Raw genomic sequence first — 22,710 nt, 5'->3', positions numbered from 1 at the left:
CGGCTTTACGATTCGGTCAATCGTAAAGCCTGATAGCTAACCCTATCTAGGTCCGGACAGTGGATCGACCGACCTCCATAGAAAACCATTTCCAGGTGCTACACCGCAAGACCCAGAGACATTTGACGGAATCTGCCCGTTCGTGAATATTATATCGCGGCCGTGATTGAATCGATACAGAAACGGAGAAATTCGATTTGATGTGTCCGGTCAAATGGAAGTCGATTTACTTTGTTCCCCGGCTTTACTTTTGACCAACCTTCGTTCTAGCACCGTACAGTCGTTTGAAAAATTTCCACGACTTTTTCTTTTATGTATACTTTTATATGCGATTCGCTTTACCCTACAATCTGCCACTCGGCGCTACAGCCCTCGAATTTCTTCGATCTTCAAATCGCCACGTGGCTTGAATTGTCGAACGCGTGCGTTCATTTCGCGTGATCTTTGCATGTCTGCTGTGTTCCCTGAGACATTCGAACGGGACATTGTTCAAAAATTTATTTGTACCCTTGACAGACCGGAACTTTTCGGTGATCACGCGACGAAATACGAAACGAGCAACCATATAAAATATGTATCGAGCTGGGACCTTCGAGATTAAGATCCTCAACCTGCTGCTACCTCAAATTTACTTTGGATTTTGTTTGATCTACACCTTGGAGAAGCGCAGACTGAGCTTCCTTTTTGTAATTAAAGTTATGTTTTGAATTTGATGGAAACTTATATACAGTGGCACGCGAAAGTATTTGAAATTGAAATTTCATTAGCACTGCAGTGAAATACGAATGTCACGAGCATAATCACGTAGATTTTAAGGTAAATTTGAATAAATGATATTTCTGACGTTATTACTCGTCTTCTCTTTTAATATATGGAATTGATCCATTTGACTTGTAAAACTATAACGAGTATTAGGACGGTTCCATAAAATATCGAGGCTCGTTGCTACAACGAATAACTGATTTTAATTCAATAGTTTGAACACTTTTGTGATTTCTGCGAGATATACGTTCGTATTAAATCTTTTGCAATTTTTACGTACATTTTCAGGTTTGTTTCAAACTTTACAAATACACCCGTAGTAGTCAAGTGAAATTTCGAAATGTATCATATAACACACATGTATTCACAAAAGGTTCCTCCAAATGTTCGAATACTTTCAGAAGCTACTGCAGACCGGAACAACGGAATAACAAATTTTGAGCTGCTGCGAAAAAATATCTTTCGTTTTGCAAACGTCGACCGTAAAACGTGATAAGAGCAAAAATTGTATTTCAAAATACAAGACTGGCGCGACGGTTCGGAATTAACACGCCAAGTTTCAAGCAGCGTGTTCTCGCGTTACTGTTGCGCGACGTTGAAGCGAACTAGCTAGCGCAGATTCGAGAAACAAAAGTGTCGGTCATTGAATAAATTACGAAGTAAATGAAACGCAAATCCGGTCACGCCGCTCGTAACGGTAACGGCATTAGCACACAGATTAAACGGAAGAACCTATCTGACCCCGTAATATAGCCCGCAATATCTGTCAAGATTGCAACGTAAACAGCCGTTGCGGCGTAAAGAATGGTTTTTATGAATTTCGAATCAGAAACGATACTCACCGGACTTCAATCTTCCGACATTCGGACAGGTGATACGTTTGCACATCGTTCTTGTGTGTTGCCGCGTTTTCCATATTTCCTTGCACACAGGTGGAATATGTGCGCGTGCGATATAATCGACGCTACCGCCCGTCGCAATCCCTGAAAATAGAATGTAAACTTTATGGGGAAACACGAGTGAAACGAAACGCGTTAGCCGTGAATAAGAGAGGATAAAAGAGGAAATAATGAAACGGCGCTTTACTCGCGACTCTTTAGCAGCGTTTCCAGGGCCACGGTTGCCACCGCTTAACGATATTAAACCATCTTAATTCACTGAAAATAGGTAGAAATTTTTCCATCCAACCTAATGCGGCTGAAATTCAGAACGCGGACGGAGTATACACTCGCATGAGCGTGGTAAATCAGGCCGGAGACTCGTGACCATTGTCTAGCATTATCGAATTACCATATTACTTTTTCTTCCCGCTTCCATATTCTCTCGACGACAACCCTTTATTTCCATCGTTTCTCTTTTTACCGTTTCTTTTTTTCTTCCCTCGCCCCGTGTCGCGCCTTTTGAACTGGCTGCGTCGTCCAGCGCGCGCGTCAGGTGGAAACGCGTTTTTTCGCGGAAACGAAATTGAATGGGCCATAGTTTACGACTGCGAGGAACTGTGCGTCGTTATACGATGCAGAAGACAGCGTGCACATGCGCCCCTGCTTTTACGATCATCGCAAGTGCGACTGATAGGCAGCTGCGGTAAAACTAGATTCATGAGAAACTCTGGAAACCTATTAAGAAACGTTCTGTCTTTTTTCAAAAGCGTGTCATTTTACACGTTCGTGTAATTACACACGTTTGTACACGCATTCTGACGTGTGTCCGCGTTTTTACGACTGAATTTTGTTTATACTTGAAATACCGCGTTCCATACAGCGGAATGGATGTAAGCTGTTTAAATTAAACTGCTTTGCGGAAGGATAATTAGATTTAGGGAAAATTACGTGTGGGACGTTGTCCATTAAAGTTTCAACGATTAAACGACGAAAAAAGAATTACAGCGTAAGAGCAGCAGAAAGTTACGAAGCGTAGTATTCGTTTTTCCTGGCTTTTTTTCGCGCCGTGATATTAAATACTTTGGCCGATACCAGGATCTCCTTCCAAGGTGGCGTTTAAATAACAAACGGCACACTGTTCAAAGACTGAAATAATATCTTATTCTTAGTATATAGGTCAGCTGGTTTCTTTCAATTATTATTATCGGCACTATTACCGTTTGACCTGACGGTCTGATTCGTCCGAAAGGACTTCGATACTTACATTTTCCATATGCTCGTAAATATTTTACGTGGCCGGGCACACCGACACATATCGTTCTTTTCGCTCTCTCTTTCTCTCTCTCTCTCCCTCTCTCTTCTTTTTTTTAAATCTCTTCTTTTATCGAACAGCAGTAACGTCGTTTCGACGCGTTGGATAATATGGATGGGAGATTGCGTTGCAATCTACGCAAATCGAAACAGAGATTTCGTTGTCGAACGTATTTCACAACGAAATATGCAAATTCGTGTACAGCTGTGCGGAGTCATGGCGTGAGAAATATTATTCCAAAATGACGTCGATAAAACTGCGTTCTCCGTGGTCCGACCATAAGAACTGTAAATGAATAATAAAATATGATTTCGTGATCGAAAAATCTTGACGAAAGAATGAAAAAGGCAAAGAAGCAAATAACGAGGCGGATTTGTTTAAAAATATTCGATTTATTCAATCCTTAGACTTCTTTTCCCAGATATATGTATATGAACAAGTTTCTCGCAATATCAATAATCTGCACAAAATAATAGCGTTTTATACGACAGTACAAAAATACCATTTCCATACAGATAATCTTTGTCGGTCGTGTACACACGGCTGTGTTATCAGAATAGAAGAAAACGCACCTGGAGATAATTTGAAAGAAACGAGATCTAGATTGCTCAACAAGTACACCTACTATGATATAATATATGACAGAGTCTCGGAACAAGCAAATATGTACTTCATCACTTTCTTTTCGTTATGATACAGAACGGCCGTTCTTCATCGACGCGTAACAAAGATATATAATTTTCATCTCTTTCTCTCTTCTTAACAATCGTTAGAGAAGGTACTTCTTTTAGGTACTTTTCGGTACAACGAGTACCTGGTCACCGTTGACCGGGTCTGTTTTTATATCGTCGAGTCGCAACGATAATAAAACAAGGACAATAAGTTTGTTAACTTAATCGATCACAAGTAACAAAAGGCACGAATGAATTTTCTGTGTAAAGTATCAAAAACAAAACGCAATAATAATAACTAGAGAAACAACGACGCCGAATCGATTTCTCCTCCAAAGAAGAACATGATAAGAGGAGAACGTACAAAGACTAGGTAAAAGTGGGACAGAATCGTAAGTCTGGACGAGATAGAATTTCTTCTCTCTCTTTTCTTTCTTTTTTCTTTTTCTTTTTTTTCAACGACTTCTTCCGTACAAAAACGCAAGACAGAACTCGAACGAGTCGTTGAAAAGAATCTGAATTCTTCCGTGCGGACTTTTTCGGTCGAAAGAATAACCGGGAATACGGGAGGAAGTTCGACTATCGCGATAAAATGAATAAAAGCAAAAAAAGATGGCAGAGCTCGATGTTTCTGACTCGTGTTTCTCTTTCTGTCTTTCTTGTTCGGTTAGTTGACCGCTTTCTCCCGCTTCAGAGAGCCGAGCTCCTCCAGCATCGCTTGTAGCCCTTCGGGAACTCGTCCGGCGTCCAATTCCTGTCCCCACTGCCGATACTGAAAGGAAAATAACGGGATAGCGGTTACACGTGCTTCCAGCTGACATGCGATCGAACGTCGTTTCTTATACTCAAACAGTTCTCGGGAACTTTAAGGAAGCTGGAAAAGTTGTAGGGTGGTGATGTGGATAGACAATGCGGGAAAGGCTCTTTCCTCTTCTATTCGCTCGACAAGTCGTTCTTCTGCGGTAGATTTGAACGTGCAGGATAAACGTGTGGAAAGATTCTTTTCGATACAACTGCAAGAAAAAGCTTAAAACGTGAAAAGCTCGTGGGGTTCGCATCGTTCTACTTAATCCATGATCATACAATTTAAATGTACGTACCTTTAAAACTCTTATCGGATTTGATTCTTTTACGACAATGAAAATCTAAAGCAAACAGACGCGAGATTTAGCAACCGTCCGATAGTCACGTTTCTAAATGCGTTATCCTCGATTTTCTAGTAATAATATATATATATCGAACAGCATTAGATAATCACACAGGGTAATTAATTAAGATACGCTCGGCCCGTGAACAACCAGGAAACATCGCTGGGGATGAATGTTAGGAGATTTTGCAATGCCTGCATCGCGCGCTCTATCGTTGTCTAGGTAGCAGAACTAATTCTGGAAACTTCAGGACGCCCATTAATCCGTTCAAAAGAAGAAAAAGACGAAAAAGGAGGTAGGAACCTCGACATGTTTATGGTTCTTCGGAAAAACTTTGTGTCCTCCGGTATTCTCGTTCCTCTTGCCTTGCCCCGGGAATTTACGATATTAACGCACGCAGAAAATACAAACGCAACGCTCCGCAACGATTCTAGGACAGCTGTAACTCTTTGCCGAACGAGCTGGATAAAATGGCCCGCGATTGCATAATCGAGAACACGTACGACTTTAAAAACATCCACCGTGAAGGGGCGCACCGGAATAATAGGTGTATAACTCACTTTGCAAGCCGCGAGAACTTCTTCCGAGCGAAAGGATTTATTATCGTCTCGTTGCATAGGAAACGGCCAGGGGGATATTACAGGATATACGAGCAAAATATGATGGAGAAACGAATCGTCGGAAATAAGATGATAAAGGATAAGAAGCAGACATTCCCATGAAGAAGGACTTACCATCTCCAGCTCTCTTCGAAGTGCGAGCACAGCCTTTTCGCGGTCGGCTACCAGCTCTTCAAGATACTGATATCTTAGCTTCTTCCGAGCACGACACTCCCTCGCGCTCTGTCGACTTCGTTCTGGAAAAATAAACCCAAAAGAGTGTAAACCTGAGAAACTCACGACGATGTAACTAGGGAAGGTCTTGTAAAGTGTCGTATACGTTCAGTAACGTTTTACTGCTTAACACGTTCGCTGCCGTATGTCACATACGGGATACATCGAGCAGTGAATTTTTCTTACAGATAAAACTACTTTTTACCATTTCTATCTAATATTTCCAAATGGAAGAAAAGCTATCGGTTTATTGCGGCGATTTTATATTTCTCTACGTTCAATTAACACTAGAACTACCGATAGTTAACACGGAGCTATTTCTACCAAAACCAGTCAAAATAACTGGTCTTAAAAAAGTACGAAATAATAGAATATTTTTATATTTATTGATTACAGATGGAATTCCATGTTATGTAGTACATTTTTCGTATTGTTAATCCATCTGAGGCCATGATCCCTAAACGAGGGTTGACACATTTATCAAATTGTAGAACCAGTCGTTTTGACTGGTGTGGTATTTCTAGTGTTAGTGTTAGCTTTCCTGATAACTGATATCATCATGTCGAATGAAACGCAGTAAAAAGTATTAAAACGTGTGAGAAGTTGTACAAAACGAGGAAACTGGTCAATCGAGGTTCGATAAACAGATTGCAGGAGCTTTTTACGCTTTGACAAGTACCAGTCATTTTGACTGCTATTGGTATAAGTAGCCTTGATACAAACTTACTTTGAGTTTGAATACATAAAAAACAAAATGAAATTCATTATATTATTCTTTTAATTATCATTGCGAAAGTCATTACATCATTGCGGAAAAAATATATAACATGAAGTAGGAATTTTAAAATACAATTGTAAAACCAGTCAATTTGGCTGGTGTGATAGTTCTAGTGTTAAAAATATGTATTCGTTATTTCCTAATAACCTGTACAATACAACTTCGCTTAGAATATATCTTGAAACATGGAAACACACTAAATAGAATATCTCGGCTTAGAAAGGAGAAGACGAGAGTATGATATAAACAAGTATTATAGCTTTGTCCTCACGTCCAGCCCACTCAATTTTCTGAACAATTTTATACCCAACTCGTTTCGTACCTTTACATCTCGAAATTCAAACTCCGACAACTACGAAGCGTTCTTAAGAAGTAATGGAAAAGGAGATCACGAGAAGGAAAGCGAAACAAACGACCCGGTGTAACGCCACCGATGTTCCTTTGGTAAATTTTTCACGCGAAATCGAATCCAACGACGAATGGAATACGATGTTAATAATTCAAAATAGATCTGTCGTTCGAGGTCTGCCACTCGCGAGATAAGTAAAACAGAATTCTAACCACGGTTGACAGAATATTTTTGAAATGCTGCTTTCTTACGCGACTTTGCGACAAGTTTTGGATGGAAAATATCGCATCGTACTCCGAACCTCGTCTCGCGTAAAACACGAGCAACATAATGAGACGTGTAAAAGGAAAAAAAAATTGCAGCTTAATGAGACCCAGAAACGTGTTAAGCTTAGTACGAGCATTAGTGTCTGCTCGATACCACGGTAACTGGTAACGCGATACTATTTTTCCGGCTATGTCGTCTATGACGATGTGACAGGAATCGCGCACGTGCGAAAAGATTATGGCATCGAACAAAAATACGAAACAAGTAAGATTTCGAATCACGTTGAACTCTTCAACACTCGCAACACCTGCAAGTACATCTGTTTATTATATAACATTCCCAAATTGAAATTTTATTAGCTTCTAAAACACTTTAGCAACTTCTTTTCGTACGTACTTCGATACGCTAATTGGTAAGTTTGTAATTTTGAATAAGAATAAGAAAAGAAATATATTCTAAAACAAAGTTTCGTGACTCGTTGGTTTACATCGATGAAGGCAGGAATTAACTGAATTTCCCATATTGCGTCGCGATCTGAGCTCTATAAAATTGGAATGTTAAAATCCAGCTCGGGTATGGAAATCGTTTAAGAAGGAAAAGATCTTTCGTTCTGAAGATAAGAAACGAAAGGAAGAAAGGACGAACCCAAGAATACCGCGAAACGTCAGCTGTTTGAATCGAAAACAGGAAAGTTTTCCACTCGTATCTGACTTCGCATACAAATACCGTTACGCCCTATATGTATGTGCAGCGCTGGATTCGAATAGCTTTCTTGCTTAACCTGCCAGCAACTGCACGAAATGGCACTACCACGTAACAACTGCCATAAAATCGAAACTAAATAGACCTAGTGCTACGTAAAACAAATACGAAACTTAGACAAGGTATACAAACGGACTGTTGTACGCGGCGAGGAACGAGCATCGATAAATGTTGCCTGCTCCATCCGCTGGATTTGCCATAAATTGTCGTGGTAAAAATTACAAACGAAGGTGAAGGACGTGGGCATCCGCAGTGTACGCAACCATTGCGCGATAAATTCGCGTAACTCAAATGTGACGCGCTATTTTTCACGTGTACTGGCGTACCCGCGATACGTACTACACAGACACAGGGTACTGATGAAACTCTGATACGATATATAGACCCCCGTATATAAGTATTAGGGCACCTACTTCGCTTGTATAGAGCATCATAGTTGGTTCAGATTGTTACGGAAACGATTAATCGGCCAGAAGTTTACGTTCGTGCGAAATAACGAACTATACTTTTTAAAAATTATTTACAAGAGTTAAGGAAAAATAAGGAATTAACGACACGATTCGCCGATGTAAATCTTATTGCGAGAATTTCAAATGATTTAAACAGCTTTAATATTTAAGTAACTTTGCTATTTTAATTAATGGCCTCGATCTCTGTATTAATTAACAATATTGCATTGTCTACTGAAAAAGGATAAAGGAAACGAACCGTGAATGACGTCACTGGTTTGATAGCGCGGCGCGTAACATTTCCGCTACGCCACGAACACTCGCGAAGAAGACGAAGCGCCGGATAAAATCGATCTTAATAGCCCGTTGCAGGATATTGCAAATTTCTCCGGTGGTCTGGGACCGCGGTGTGATAAAGCTCTTTACGATCAAGGGTCGCGGCTATTATCGCGTCTACGGCTCACTAAGCCCGCCTTTTACGCGGCAATAAACGTCTCTTGCCCGGCACTCGTGTCGCAGCCTTTCTTTTTTAAAAGGAAGCTGTCCGGGGAACAGGCGGGAAGAGACTCTCGACGACGGTGAGACGTTCGAAGCAGTCGGATCAAGGAGAATTTTATCGAAAATGAATTCGCGCGGTAGACGCGTCGGTGACGCAGCTAGCCACCGCGATCGATTCGATCTCGACACGGAAATTAAACGTTCTCGCGCAGTCAATTTGCGGCTCCATTTACGATGTAGCTCGGAGCTGACATCTGGACGAAATCGAACGAGTCTGTCGAATAAGATCTGACCGGGAAATCCGTGTGAAAACAACCGATCGGAAGCCCGGAGAGATCGCGCGCGTGAATGAAATTAGGGAAAATTGAATTTACGACGCTGACCGAGCGAAACCGGAAGCGGTCGTGGCAACGTCACGAATTACGGCTGTCGAAAGACTCGACGAAACCAGCGTATTCGTCGTGCGGCGTCGATTCGAAGCAAAGATCAGGGAAGCTGGATGGATAGGAAATCACAAAAGAAAGAGAAATACGGGCAAGAGGAAAAGCGCGGTTCAACCACGGAGCTGCGAGGATTGCAAACGCGAAAGTTGGTCGTAAAACGAGCTTAGATCCTGTCCGTGTTGCTTCCGCCCAACCTTTAGAAACTAGTTCGAATGCACGTAGAAGCAAAAGCTGCGGGAATGAAGGCATAGAAAGAAGGGAGACGTTGGATCCATGGGGAAAATTGTTTCTCTCGCGTGATTACCCCGCGAGTTTATACGTGAACGCGTATGTACAAAGATAGAAGCTGCGCGAAAAAGCAAAGCGGAACGATGGAAAGCTCGGAAAATTAAAAAAGGAAGACGCGAGAAAAGAAAACGAAAAGGAGCAACGTGGCTGCAGCGGATATTCCGCAACATCGCTTCGAGCTTTTCTCGCCAATGTCTTCGCTCGTCTTGACTGCCAAGACGACGGAATTGCAAAGCACACCTTGCCATCGCGTCGTGGCACAGAATCATCGGGAACATCGGTTCCAGCCACCGAGTTGACCCAGCATAAATATTCATTCGTTCGGGAAGGATAAATATTCCTACGGTGTCATGGGTCTGAGACTCGAGAACGGTTATTCGACGCCTCGTAATCAAGCAGCGTGCATTTCTCACGTGGCTTGTGCAACGCATGCGGTTACATCTTGTTTTCCTACTTAATACACCATCGGTGAAGATGCAAATCGGGGCTAACTCGGCTTCTTAAGGCTGACGCGCAAATATCGTTAGCCATCGGCAACGAAAAAAGAACGATTCACGATGAGACGAGCTTTTGGGAATACGCGGAGAAGGGGTGACAGCCGGAATTACCATCCTTGATTTACATGATCGTCGTATCGGCGGAAAATTTCGCGTTGGATAGCCGAAGGCGTAAAGGAAGCAATCTTCTTATCTTATACAATCTTCCGAGCGTTTTTTTAACCTATCCGGCAATTTTTGCCTGATACATTTTTTCTTGGTAACGCGAAGGTATACATCGATATACAGCGACTCACGAAAGTACATATTTGTATTATAGAATACTATAATAATTTTTTACCGAGTGAATAAATGTCTCGTAACCTCTAGTCCTGCAAATTCGCACTGGCCGTAAATTTGACCAATATAGTCGCGATAGACGTGTTTCGTTTCAATGCTAATGAAGGTTCGATAAATTTCCCATAACGCGTATAATATATTCATAATAATTTTCCATAATAAGCGTTCGATTCTTTCGCGATCTACCGTAAATACTAAGAGTTTCTAATGTCCACGCTTGAATAATATAGAGAGTAGTACAATTGAAGCAGACTTGACAAATACATAGAGAAGCTTCTTACCGAGCTTGGCTTTCATGTCCGTCTTGTCGGACGCCTTCCTTCCAGGCTTGCGTCCCCTCTTACCCCCCTCTTTCCGATCACCGCGAGATCCCTCCTGAAATTAAAAAAGAAAACAGACTTAGTAAACTGGAGAAATACAATGGAGAAACGTAAACTGGAGAATTTATCTTTTGCAGTTAGAAATACAGCGGCGAACAGAAAACGAACAACAAAACCTGAGATTCTGCGAATATCCGAAAACTTTGAAATTGTATAGTAAAAAAAAAAAATGGTCAAAACGCGTCCTAACTTGCTACGAAGGACATTTACAATCGGATTCGTTCTACCGGTCACAAAAAATGACAAAATTCAGCGAGAACTAAAATAAACAGACAAGAATCGCGACGCGTTCGGGATATAACGCGATGGTAAAAAAACACTTTTGTGCACCGTTGCCGGTTATCGAGCAAAATCGGCAATCGTAACGTCAGAACATCACAGCGACGAAACGGCTAGTGGGAAGATCTGAAAGCGAATGATACGAGTCTCTACGGCGACGTAATACCCGCTTGATCCGTTGTTTCTTCCTTCCACTGATTAATATCTCAAACGAGTTGGTTCGAGCTCGCGGAGAACAACGTCCACCGATTTCAATGGGAACAAAAGCTTATCCAGGAGCGAGAGAGGAAGTAAGAGAGAGAGAGAGAAAGAGAACAGCTTGACTAGAATTGTTAGAAGCTCGACAGAAAGTCCCCATCGACGCTAACCTAAGCGCATCACGGCTATTTACAGAAGACCATATTGACGAGTTCTCGCGTTAGGATAACCGCGGCAAATAACGTAATTTGTCGTTGCGGAAAGGCCAGACGGCGCCTCTTTCTTCCCGGTCGTTATCCGCTTAACTTTCCAACGCGCCATTGACGCGTATGGAACGTTTCGTAAATGCAAAGGAACGCGGTCGCCGCCCATTTTACCGCCACTCGATAGTCAAAGTTGCTTAAAAAGAACCATCGTTCGTTGCTTGGGTTGTTTAACGCGCCAAGCAAAAAGAATACGATCGTAGTACCAGAGGGGTGAATCGAAAAGACGATCTTCTGCCCCCTTGAGAGATAAAGAAGGCAAACAAGCGAATATAACGCACGCGGAGATACAGGCGTGTCCGAACGACAGCGACCCCATACGACCCGTTAAAATTTAGACGTCCCCTGGGCACGGTTGTTGCGACGAGTAGAGGAGGCCGCAGGCTTAGCTATGCATGTGCTCACGGGTGACAAAATACAAATTCAGCCCTCTTTTAAGGAAGATGTTTACCTTCGGCCCTATCCTTGCCTCTCAATCCTATCTGGTATTAAATCTCCTCGAATCCTCTTTCTTTCCCTCGACCGCTTCCGACTTCTTTCGCCCGCCTCCCACCCTCCTAGCTCGTCTCTTCTCTGTCTACCTCACGCTGTGAGGCTCTCCCCGATTCCCTGTCCTTCTTTCATCCTCCCTCGGTCTCGTGACTCTTCTCACGCGCCAGTCTTTGTAGATAGAAAATGGAATTGATGTTGCACGATGAGTAGCGAGATACAGGAAACGTGCAAAAAGAGAGGGAAAGAGTGTGTGTGTGTGTGCGAGAGAGAGAGAGAGAGAGAGACAAGCAGCAGCATGCTCGAATAAGGATTCCGACTTGCGTCTGTTCACGAAGACCCTGTCGTGTGCCTTATGCCATTCTGACCAGTTTCAGAATTTCAGTCAAGAATATAATTAAGTCACGCGCTGCATGTTGTCAGCGAGCAGACAGACGCAAGAACAACGTGGCTGAATCGAGAGAAATTAGATTTCCATCGTTTTGCCGCTATATTACGCTATTTGAGACACACGTCGGTCGACGACGTGAGTACACCCTATAGGGGAAGGGCAGGAAAACTCGTTAAATCCCTACACTGTCACTGACACTTCCGTCGATTCCTGCACGCCCCTATCGCCGATGCCGTGCTACCTGCACCATCATTCCTGCGCTTGACAATCCCACTCGCATTTCTGACGTGTATCCGATCGCAGAGGGGAACGATTCGCTCGTTTCCGCGCTTCGACCATCAACCTCTCGAATCTACCGTCGATTTCAACTGTCTCCGCGTACATATTTGACGCTTTTACTGTCCGATCTCCAGCGGAATAAAAGCTAGACACTTCTCCCAAGGATCAATAGTAAAAACAACGGTAAAGTTGCGTTCGGCTTTCTATCCGACGACGTGGACGACAAATTTCGAAACGTGACCATCTCGGCCAATAACGAAGATACACGCGAGTACGTACCTTGTTGCTAAAAATGATCTCAAAGGAAAGTGGTGCAATATCGTTAGAAACCGATCGAACCTACGTCGCTTAGGCTCATCTCCATTCTCACTAACAGCGCACGTATCGAGAGGAAAATATTGAAATTCGTAAGTAACGACAGGTAGCTCTCTATTCTCTATACTTTGAGGATTACGCTTCGGAGATTCGCGCAGATTATAGACAAGAGAGATTGCGTGGACGGAATAGCCGGATGCTCGATGGTAAACTGCTGCACGCCAGAGACCGGAAGCTAGTAGACCACACTGTACACAATCGAGCACAGGGGCTTTGTAGTTTCGCAGTTCGTCGGCCGATTCCCTCTTACGCGTGTTTCTCGAGCGCAAAGGCCGGGTTACGCGGCTCGCTTCGTGCCGCAGCTCTTCGTTCCGCGTAAAGCGTGATTTAATCTAGCGATACGAACGCACGATTCGTTGCGGCATGGCATATACGGTTTAGTTTATAGGTATAGTATACACGGACGACCGATGCGTGGTCACTGATCGTGTCAAAGGCGATGTTGCACGTGCTATTAGGGCGTGTTGCAGAAGCGACGCAACACCTGTCGACTGATACTTTCGTTTTTGATCGCTGCGTTTATTTATAAATTATTTATTCCCGATAAAAATCAACTGGATATAGTTGATCGTCGTATCAGGTTGTCCGAAGAGCTTCTTTCGTTTTATAATAGTTTTTTGCTTTATATTAGTTTATTGAATCATGCACGAACGTAATAATAGAAATAGAACGAAATGGATCATACGTAATTCAATAAAATGATATAAAACAGAAATTCTTGTTCATCTGTTATCACCTTATGAAACGAAAGAAACTTTCACGACAATCTAATATTTTATTCAAAATCCTATTTATAATAAGACAGAATCGCGCAAACGACGATATAACCGGCAGCCGTCCAAAGTAGAAAAGCATGGCTAAAGTAAATATAAACGAAATAAAATAGAATCGACGTGACGTGTTAGTTTTCTGTTCGGCTTTGTACATAAATTTACACGTTCTACGCGTTTATTATACGGTGCAGTCTTGATTATCCGAATTGATCGTGACACAGGCTGGATAATCGAGCAACTTTCTTTGAATTATAAATATTAATATTAAATATTATAATCTACTGTGTTTATTTCTAATCTATTATATTTCCCAATCTTACTCGCGATCATCGAATTTTTCGTTAATCGTTGTTCCGATAATTGATCGTTCTATTAATAGTTCGCGTAATCGGTATTCTATTATGCTTTAATAAGACCGCCTAACTGGTATACCAGAAATTTTATTCATCCTCCTGCTTCCGTGAATAGATTTCATCAAGGGAGAATAAAAACCAGAGACGAGCAACTGCGTCTCCTCTCGAATAGGAGGTTCACGAACGAAAGCTGGACTAGCGCGAGGATAAAGTTGAAATATAAATAACTCTCACTTGAAGCCGATCGACGAACATTGTCCTGTCGTTTAAAATATACGATAAAAATCCCTTCGGGTTACTCGGTGAATTTTTATGCGCGCTAATGAAGTATTTGTACATCGCGTCCGACACTCTCGTTCCATTCGATTCGTTTTACACGAACCTTCCCCTCTTCTGCTCAAATTTCTTCTCGTTACCGTACAGATTTTTCCAGGTGATTGGAATAGAAGAAAATAAACGATAGATGGAGATAGAAACGAGACCGATAACGTCTCTTTGTTTCTGGCGCATCTGCGATTAATTCGAGACCACGAACGTGGTAAATATCGTTCGTTAACGTACGCTCTGTTTCTTCTACTTGATGGCACAACTTCCGGGACGATTACCTCTCGAGTCGAAAGTCTTTAATTACAAAGGATTCGGGAAACGTCCTTAGCTCGTCCTACCCTTTTAACTCGGCCACGAACTCCGTTCCTTTCGTAAGAGTCAGACCACTCGCGGAATTCCACGGAAAGAACTCGTCGTTCAATTAATTTTCGTTATTAATGGAATTACTTCCAGGCTCCCTTAGCGAGACTCTCTTAAACGCGTTAGCCATCTTTCCAACCCTTGATACCTCCTATTAACCCCAAAAATCTCTCTACCGTCTCTGTCGCTCCGTTTCCTTACTCTGACGTTCTTTCTCCCTCTTCGAGATGGTTCTCGTCTCGTTCTCGTCAATTTTTACTTCGATACGAATCCCTTCCTCCTCGTCCATTTTCCACGAAGCACATCGACCTCGATGACGCGGTGCCGCTAACGCGTCCAACTTTATACCGTATCGAAATTTGCCAAAGCGTCTCTACCATTCGTCGCCAAGCGATGGTCCTCGTCGTCGGAAGAGAGCGAGTCACGTGGGCGAAGAGTAAATAGTCGGTGGAGTTTTTGTACGATTACAAAACCATTGGAAACCGTACAATTGCGATCGTGAAAATGGCCATGCAAATTCGTGCCTCGCGGCCAGCCAAGCAATTTGCCTAGCTTCGGCCGTAATATCGAGCCGAAGCGAAGGTTTGTCGGTCTCATTCTTGGCGGAACAGGGCGGCAGAGATTGCCGCGAGGTTCAATTATTCAGTAGACGGACGGAGTTAGGCGAAATCCTCTTACGCCGGTCCGTGATTCCTCTGGAAATTCATAACAACGTTTACACGGCACGAAATAAAGACGAGACTGAAAATCACCGCGGAAGACGTCCCTTTTTGTCTTCGGCAAGCTACACGCGTTAAACCCGCCGCTTCTTTTACCTCTTCGTTTCTCAATCTACGCTTTACTGCAGGCTCGAGCAAGCGAATCGGAGAAATCCGGCCGAGCATGAATTCAATCAATGCTTCTGCATGAAGACGTTCCTGCCGTTCGAGGAAACGATGATCAACGTTGTCCCAGCATAGAATAGAACCAACTAAACACGATCGTCGTCGGTATTCGCTACCGTTAATAAAATCAGTGTCGACCTACGATTGGATTACTGCGATTGTCCGTTCTTATCGTATTTCCGTAATGTCACAGAAAAACGCTACTCACGCTTCATGTAACTGCGATTCACGCTTATAAAACGCTAGGCATCGAGTGAACGTGAAACACAGTTGCCGGATACACAAGCTGCGCAACCTTATGATTACCTTTGTTCGTCGAAGGTTGCACGATTCTCCACGCGCTCTTTCATCCGTGGCCTACAAAGTGAATCTCGCAAGAGGAAGCGACGACTCGGTGCAGAGCTTAACGAACGAGACAAAGTCTACTTACGCTAGTCGACCCAAGACGTAGAATGATAAAACTCTGAAAGTGACAAACCACTTTCCCAGCAACGTGTACTCTCTTTGTTATAATTTTTCTCTTTTCTAATCGAACGTCACATGGAAAAAATACGATAGGTCAATTCTTGTTCATTTTCTGTCTGATTTTATTCCACTCGATGGCTGAGAAGAAGTACTCCGATAGATAATACAGTCGAGAAAGATAGTAATCTGATAGGAAATACGTGATAAATGCACGATTTGTAAGAAACGAATAAGACTCGTTCAGTTATCATGTTAATTCAACTTCATCGATATTAGTTTAAACGCGTAATTTAATTCCAAGATTTATCTTCGAAGTTAAACGCACTGAATTAAAAATTTCACCTATCGAATTAAAAAATTACTATATCCAGGTTCTTTCTCAAAGGATCCCTCAATGCGCCTCTCCACTGAGTTCTCAACTACTGGCCAATTAATGACTCGCTGAAACCCTTAAATACTCGTCCTCGATACAACGCAATCATTTGTATTTCCATTTATGTCAGAATTTATCGTAATTGGCGATTAATGACGATTACACCATAATTAATATTTACAACTATGTATTCAAGCGCCAATTTTTTCATATTGAAAACGTTGCCAGTTGCAAGGGTAAAGCAGCAAAAGGGTTAACAAAGCGAATCTACGTATCGTTATGACGAAAGATACAATCGCGTTACCGGACGTCACGGACAGGTGCAAATAGGAAGGAAAAAACGTAGGTAAAAACGAAGCGACAACAAGGACGCGCGTGAAAGCCTTCTTCGGCTTTTCCACGTCATTGTACACAGGAGAAATAACGCGACCGGACGAGAGACGAAGAAAGAGGAAGTGGAGGAGGGAGCCTCGTAATTTTCCAACCGCGCCACCAACGCCGCTATGTAACAATGAACGAGAGAAATTCCGCGAATACAATGGCAAAGCGCCACGGTGAAATCGCGCCCGCCGACGAAAATCCCGTAAATTCAGGGACGCTCCACGCCCGTCCACGTTTCGCGCCCTAAATTCGCAACCGCCGAACAAACTTTTTTGTTCTCGCTACCGAGTATCTCTAACGTCTGCCACGCTGGATTTTTCCTACCCTGATTACTCCTATTTTTCTATTCGATCAATTTCTCAGGGGTTTAAACGATTATTTTAACCTGTTAAACGAGTAGTCGATTCGTGGATTACCAATCTTTCGAACATAAGAATCGAACGTTCAAGTGGCTCAGATATCGTATCGATCGATCGCATAAATTGAAAAATACAAGGATGCGACCGATGAAATGCTATTTTGAAAATATTCCGTCGAATTTATTGTTATTTGTATCATCTTCTTTTAAATTATAATTTCATATCATTCGTTTCATCGCTAACGATGTATACGTTCGTTACCACGTTTTAATTATTCGAGTAATGCGGCTGGCACGACTACTGCGTTTTTTCAGTTTATACGCATTTCGACAATATGGCTTAGAAAAATAGAGAAAGCGTTAGACATAATACGTTGCAATGAAGATGAAGATATTTGCAACGAAAGAAATGTGCAATTTCAACGCAGCTACGCTTTCTAACAACGAATACGTTAACCCATGTTGCTTTCAAATTTAAATAATACCAGTTACCCACTATACGTGTATTGTTCTGTTTTTAACAGAAAAAATTTACCTCGCAGGAATTAAATTCGTTGCTTATAATTTCGCGGATTAAAAAATGCAAAAGAGCAGAAATGAATTCGTAGTAGTGAAGTCAACGCGCTTAAAATGATTCAATTAGGCAATGGCTGTATCGGCTGCGTTTCTCTACACGACCATTTACAAGTTAGTATAAAGGTGGGATTTCTTATAAATCGATAACCGAATGCGACAGCTGAAAATCGTGCAGAAGCGTGCATCTTCGATGCATTAGTACACAAACGTCTGACATTGATGGGAAATATCTACTAACGCTACGTCTGCTTGGTCGCAACCACATCCAGCGTCAGACGTCTGACGATTACGGTTAGTTTCTCCTTAATCCTCCAATTTCAAGATAAATAAACTTCTCGATAGTTGCTCTTGGGTATTGCGCGAACCTTCGGTACGCTAATAAAATATTGATATTCCGATTCCGATGTTATTACCTAATCCAACTTTTTCTTACCAGAAACGTAAGCTTTTCTCTCCTTCGCTGAAACAATGTAATACGATAGAAAAAATTGTGTAATTTCTAATAAAAATAAGAAAGAAGATGCTCGTACGTTTACCTCGAAAAGGACGCTTGAAACGTTCCATAAAAATTAGAAAAATGTGCCGTATGGCTATGGAAATTGAAGGATGGAACATCCATCGAATCATCGCCGCCGAAAGATAGAATTCATGAAATCGACAAGGAGGTCCTATCGAGTGAACGCGACCTCGTATCGATAAGGAACCGTCGTAAGAGATTTACGAACCGCGGAGCATCCGTCGTGACGATGTCGCCGTTCACCACGCTTCGATTGCATCGCAAACGTATCGAGATCACGATGGAAGGGCGACTGCCTGATGGGAGTTGCGAGATTGCCTACAAAATACCTTCCACCTTCTGCGATTCATCTTCTAACGATCGTGTTAGATGCGTCCAAGGATATTTTCCTCAAATCCTATCGACATCGACCTATTTTAAACGAACGTATGTTAGAGCGTAGTAGATACTTTACTTTTTTTAGCAGTCGAAGGCTTTCTAACACATTCACCGTATCGTGTATGTCCCACTGGGTTGCTGTTGCTTATTTCAACACGATATATTACAGCTGTGACTGATTTCTGTAACGATAGATTAGAATGATAACTCGAACAGCAGTATAATTTCATTTACCTAAACTCATACAAACGGTTCATGCAATAAAGGTACAACATTTTTCTTCGCTATCTATTCATTTTCGTTTACATAATAAAAGCTCGCCTTAAGATAAGTAAGTTCGATCAAATAAGTATTAACTAACATTTCAATGAATGAATTTCGAATAAACAGAGTCCTAACACGTACAGACAACGTTCGAAAAATCTCGTTATTCGTTCTGTGCCTTTAACGCGTCTTAGAAATACGAAAACGTGTTGACAAATATTTCGTTTCCAGAGTACCCCAATAACGCTGCGAAATGTTTTTGCTACGAATTCGCGATACTCGTTGATTTCGTAAACGCGATTCATCGAATGGTTATCAGAGGCACGAGTAAACACAAAGGCTCCTCCTATCGGGTTTCTCGCAGCCAAATGAGCACGTTCGAACACGAAAAGTGTTTATAAACATGCTGGGTATCGATACGTAAGTTTCGAGAATGACTACATGTAACGAAGTAACGCCATGCCGATGCAAAACGTGAGCTACTTTCTACTTGTTCGTAATCGCGAGAAACGTAAGCATTGAGATTTCCCAGTGCGTAACAGACGATGGTAACTGAAAGAAATTTCAGAAAAGAATCGAAACGGAATTCTTTCGATCAAAGTAAATTATTTTGGAATAACATTCCATTTCGACTGAACGCGAATGTGAAACGATAAATTACGATGCGTCGAAATTTTGTTTCGATCGAAGCATATCGTAAGAAAGTAAAAAAAACTGATAATTACAAATTGCGTCTTAAAATGTAAAAATAACATTCTACCCTAATTAGACGCATGAATTAAACAACGCGAATAAATTATACGCGTTAAATTGTATTCGACACATCGGTTGGATTTGATTAAATTTTACGCGATTTATGGAGAAGGAACATACGCGGGTAAGACCGCGCAAAACCGTTGAAACGCGAACACATTTATCGTAGGTACGATATATGTACATCGCAGAGAAGAAACGGGTCTTCCCTTAAATTCCTACATGTATATCAAAGTTTCTCCAATTAATAGGACAGTTTTTTCTCTCGCGATAGATATGCACCGCTAAATTGCGCAGTAGCGTCGCGTGTGGGCGACCAAGTCTAACGGTAGAGCCAGAGAACGATCGACCGGCATTTTAAACTATGTAACAATGTCGAAATGGATCTCGCGAGACTCATAGAGTTTAAAACATTCCGCGCGACTGTGCATCACCGACTTAAACGTATGCCGGCGGAAAAGCGTGCGTACGTACTATCGACTGAACGAAGACAGAATCAACAGGGTATGGTTCGGAAATGGTATGTATGTATATCAGGCGTTCGAGAAGCGTAGCTAAATTCACGGCTAATTCAAAAGAAACAAACATCGAGCTACAATGGTAGCGAGAACACTCTTAAAGACTAGGAAATTACGGGAACGCGTATTAAATTTGTATGTAAAAAAACTCACCGGTGCTACGCGACTTGCGAGCTGTGTCAACTGCGCAGTTGATGAGCTAAAACGCTGTGGTCAGGGACGTGGTGCTCGGTACCGGTGCCCGAACAACCGGTAATATTAAACAACTGACGCGACGCGTATCGGCGATTTAGTGAAACACACGGCACTGATTTTAAAATTACGCTTGCACGTAACCAAGTTACGCGGTCCATTTTCCGAACGCATCGATTGGTTCGTTACGATCGGAATGGACGACTTCCGATTCCAGAGTTGTCTATGGATAGAGTGTGAGAACTTTTCATGTCATAAATACTTGACATTTGTAACGTATTCAATTATGCGTAGTATTTTGTAAATTTCTATTGGTTAATGAAACGTTCTTATTACACGAGAATTGAATACTCAGTAGCAACTGAGTACTGCTTGCATCTATTGTAGTAAATACGATTGATTAATCAAACACATATAACTATTCCTCGATTACTTTCATCTTCTTCCTTCTTGTTTTAATATGCGATATACGTAGATAGTAACCGTAACCTATGATGACATGTCAAATACGTTATAATATGACGCTCGAATGAAAGCCAATAATAAGTTCCTTCGATATGATATGTCACTATCTCTTGAGTAGATAAATCATGCTAAACTTGACACAACAAATGTTTATCAAAGTACCGCGAATTTCATAATAGTAATTGCATGATAAATCTAGACACGAACGTTGACGATCGAACGATTTCTAGTCGCAACATGAACTCCAGTATATTCCGCGCCTGAAAATCATGTGACCATCTAAAGACGGCAGAGACATCTCTTAACAAACGAAAGAACGAAAACCAGCGACACGTGGCGCGATCAGTCGACAAGAATGCGAAAAACGAAACAGCGACATCGAACGTCAACTTTGTTATACGAACACTAAGAAGAATCGCACACAAGCAAACAGCCACCCTTCGGAACTGCTTGCCCCCTACCCCACGACCCCTTGACAAACCCTCAATCTCAGAGATCCTGACGTCAAGCGAAAGAAACAACGCCCTTTGTCTTTGGTTCGAAAATAATAACTACTACAAAAAAGCTGACATTTTGTACGTGCGCCCTCTTTGCATAACATGGTGTAATCTTTGTAACGCGCGTAATGTTGTTGCCTGCTTTTCATGGCAGTTTGCATCACACGAGCACGTTGTCAATTTATCGTTTCCACAAATTGTCGACTCACCGTCTCATTTTCTACGATACACATAGGCTCCACTTCCATGATCCCCGTGGATTTGCTCCTTCTCGTTGTTTCTCAAGCAAATTTTTCGTGACACGCTTTGTTAAATCTTGATTCTATCGTATTCTCAACACTTTGCAATAGCAACGTGTATCTGTTTACAAACACTGCAAGGTCATACAGCAGACCCCCAGACCTCTGACTGTCGGGTATTTCATATTACGTCACGATCACGGATGATAGCGCCACTTGCGGCGAAACCATAAAATGTTATGAAGGGATCCTATTCAAAGTTAACTGTCGGTAAGTAATCAAACCGCGAACAAATTTCAACACTTTTCAGCGTAGAAAGCATATATACATACCTACAATGAAATCATTCATTTATAATGTTTCGTATTTCCTTTAAAACTTATTTCCTATTAAACTATATGATACAGAAATGCATTGTATATTAAATCTATCTATTGTATCTCATCTATGACGAAACACACTTCAATTTTTTGAAAATTCAGACATTTGATGTTTTTAATCAATTTCAAATCCGAGATGATTCCATGAATATAACCACGAAAATAATGTGATTAACATCACTTTTAATGCAAAACATTTTTTTTGTATAATCCGTTATTTAGTTCCAAAATTTTTAATGAAAATCAACGCTATCGTCACAGAAGATTTAGAAACATGTAATATGAGTGAGAATTCTCAATTGGACTCTGAATATAACTGGATCGTTCGAACTTGTACGAATGCTTTTAATGTATATTTAACTATGCTGCATTTTACTCTCTACGATAACACCGTAAATATGCAACCAAACATCACACGTAAGTAGCAGACGACTTCGCAGAAAGGACATTTTCATACAAAAATTAAAATGGCTATAAAATTATCAAAGTTAAAGTACCGTTTTTATAATGAATTTAATAAAGTTGCAGAAGCCTTGTCGTATCCTTTATTCATGATGGTGGTAGACCTTCTGGTGTACTCTATATTGCAATGAATATTAAAAATTAAATCAGTTCAAAATAAGTATGGACATATAAAAGATAGTTTTATTACTAAAAGTACAAACTTGCATCTTTACAACTTTATATCTAGTATTGCAAACTTTACATCTATACTTTACGTTGCAA

The 22,710-nt window shown here is 41.5% G+C and overlaps 1 protein-coding gene and 3 long non-coding RNA genes across 9 annotated transcripts in view; 1 reads left to right on the top strand and 3 right to left on the bottom strand.

Moving 5' to 3' along the window:
• The window catches only part of LOC143302885 (uncharacterized), a 210,916-nt gene extending 207,700 nt beyond the window's left edge, over positions 1 to 3,216 (bottom strand). For both annotated transcript variants that reach the window (XR_013058738.1, XR_013058739.1), the window contains exons 1-2: positions 2,908 to 3,216; positions 1,605 to 1,745 (exon numbers count right to left, since the gene is read on the bottom strand). This is a non-coding gene — a long non-coding RNA (uncharacterized LOC143302885). The remainder of the gene's footprint in view (positions 1 to 1,604; positions 1,746 to 2,907) is intronic.
• Positions 3,217 to 3,327: 111 nt separating this feature from the next.
• REPTOR-BP (REPTOR-binding partner) lies at positions 3,328 to 21,761 on the bottom strand. 2 transcript variants are annotated; one of them, XM_033331781.2, is made up of 4 exons: positions 21,575 to 21,761; positions 10,559 to 10,652; positions 5,509 to 5,630; positions 3,328 to 4,398 (listed from the first exon to the last, which is right to left on the bottom strand). In XM_033331781.2, exons 1-4 carry the CDS (start codon positions 21,611 to 21,613, stop codon positions 4,294 to 4,296), a joined length of 360 nt encoding a protein of 119 aa, XP_033187672.1. In that variant the 5' UTR covers positions 21,614 to 21,761; the 3' UTR covers positions 3,328 to 4,293. The 2 variants fall into 2 exon arrangements, with proteins under 2 accessions (XP_033187672.1, XP_033187671.1); XM_033331780.2 differs by lacking the exon at positions 21,575 to 21,761 and adding an exon at positions 18,507 to 18,572.
• LOC143302784 (uncharacterized) lies at positions 10,988 to 18,499 on the bottom strand. 4 transcript variants are annotated; one of them, XR_013058569.1, is made up of 4 exons: positions 18,318 to 18,499; positions 18,020 to 18,241; positions 15,560 to 16,279; positions 10,988 to 15,439 (listed from the first exon to the last, which is right to left on the bottom strand). It is a non-coding gene; the product is annotated as an uncharacterized LOC143302784 (long non-coding RNA). The 4 variants fall into 4 exon arrangements; XR_013058568.1 differs by having other exon boundaries at positions 10,988 to 15,766; positions 15,837 to 16,279; XR_013058567.1 differs by having other exon boundaries at positions 10,988 to 15,985; positions 16,059 to 16,279.
• On the top strand, positions 21,734 to 22,598 carry LOC143302783 (uncharacterized). The gene is made up of 3 exons (XR_013058566.1): positions 21,734 to 21,874; positions 22,207 to 22,401; positions 22,507 to 22,598. It is a non-coding gene; the product is annotated as an uncharacterized LOC143302783 (long non-coding RNA).
• Positions 22,599 to 22,710: the final 112 nt, after the last annotated feature.

The sequence above is a fragment of the Bombus vancouverensis genome, chromosome 6 (assembly GCF_051014615.1).
Source record: "Bombus vancouverensis nearcticus chromosome 6, iyBomVanc1_principal, whole genome shotgun sequence".
Lineage (NCBI taxonomy): Eukaryota > Metazoa > Arthropoda > Insecta > Hymenoptera > Apidae > Bombus > Bombus vancouverensis.
Note: the sequence above shows the minus strand (reverse complement) of the source record. Positions and strands in the feature narration are given on the sequence as shown.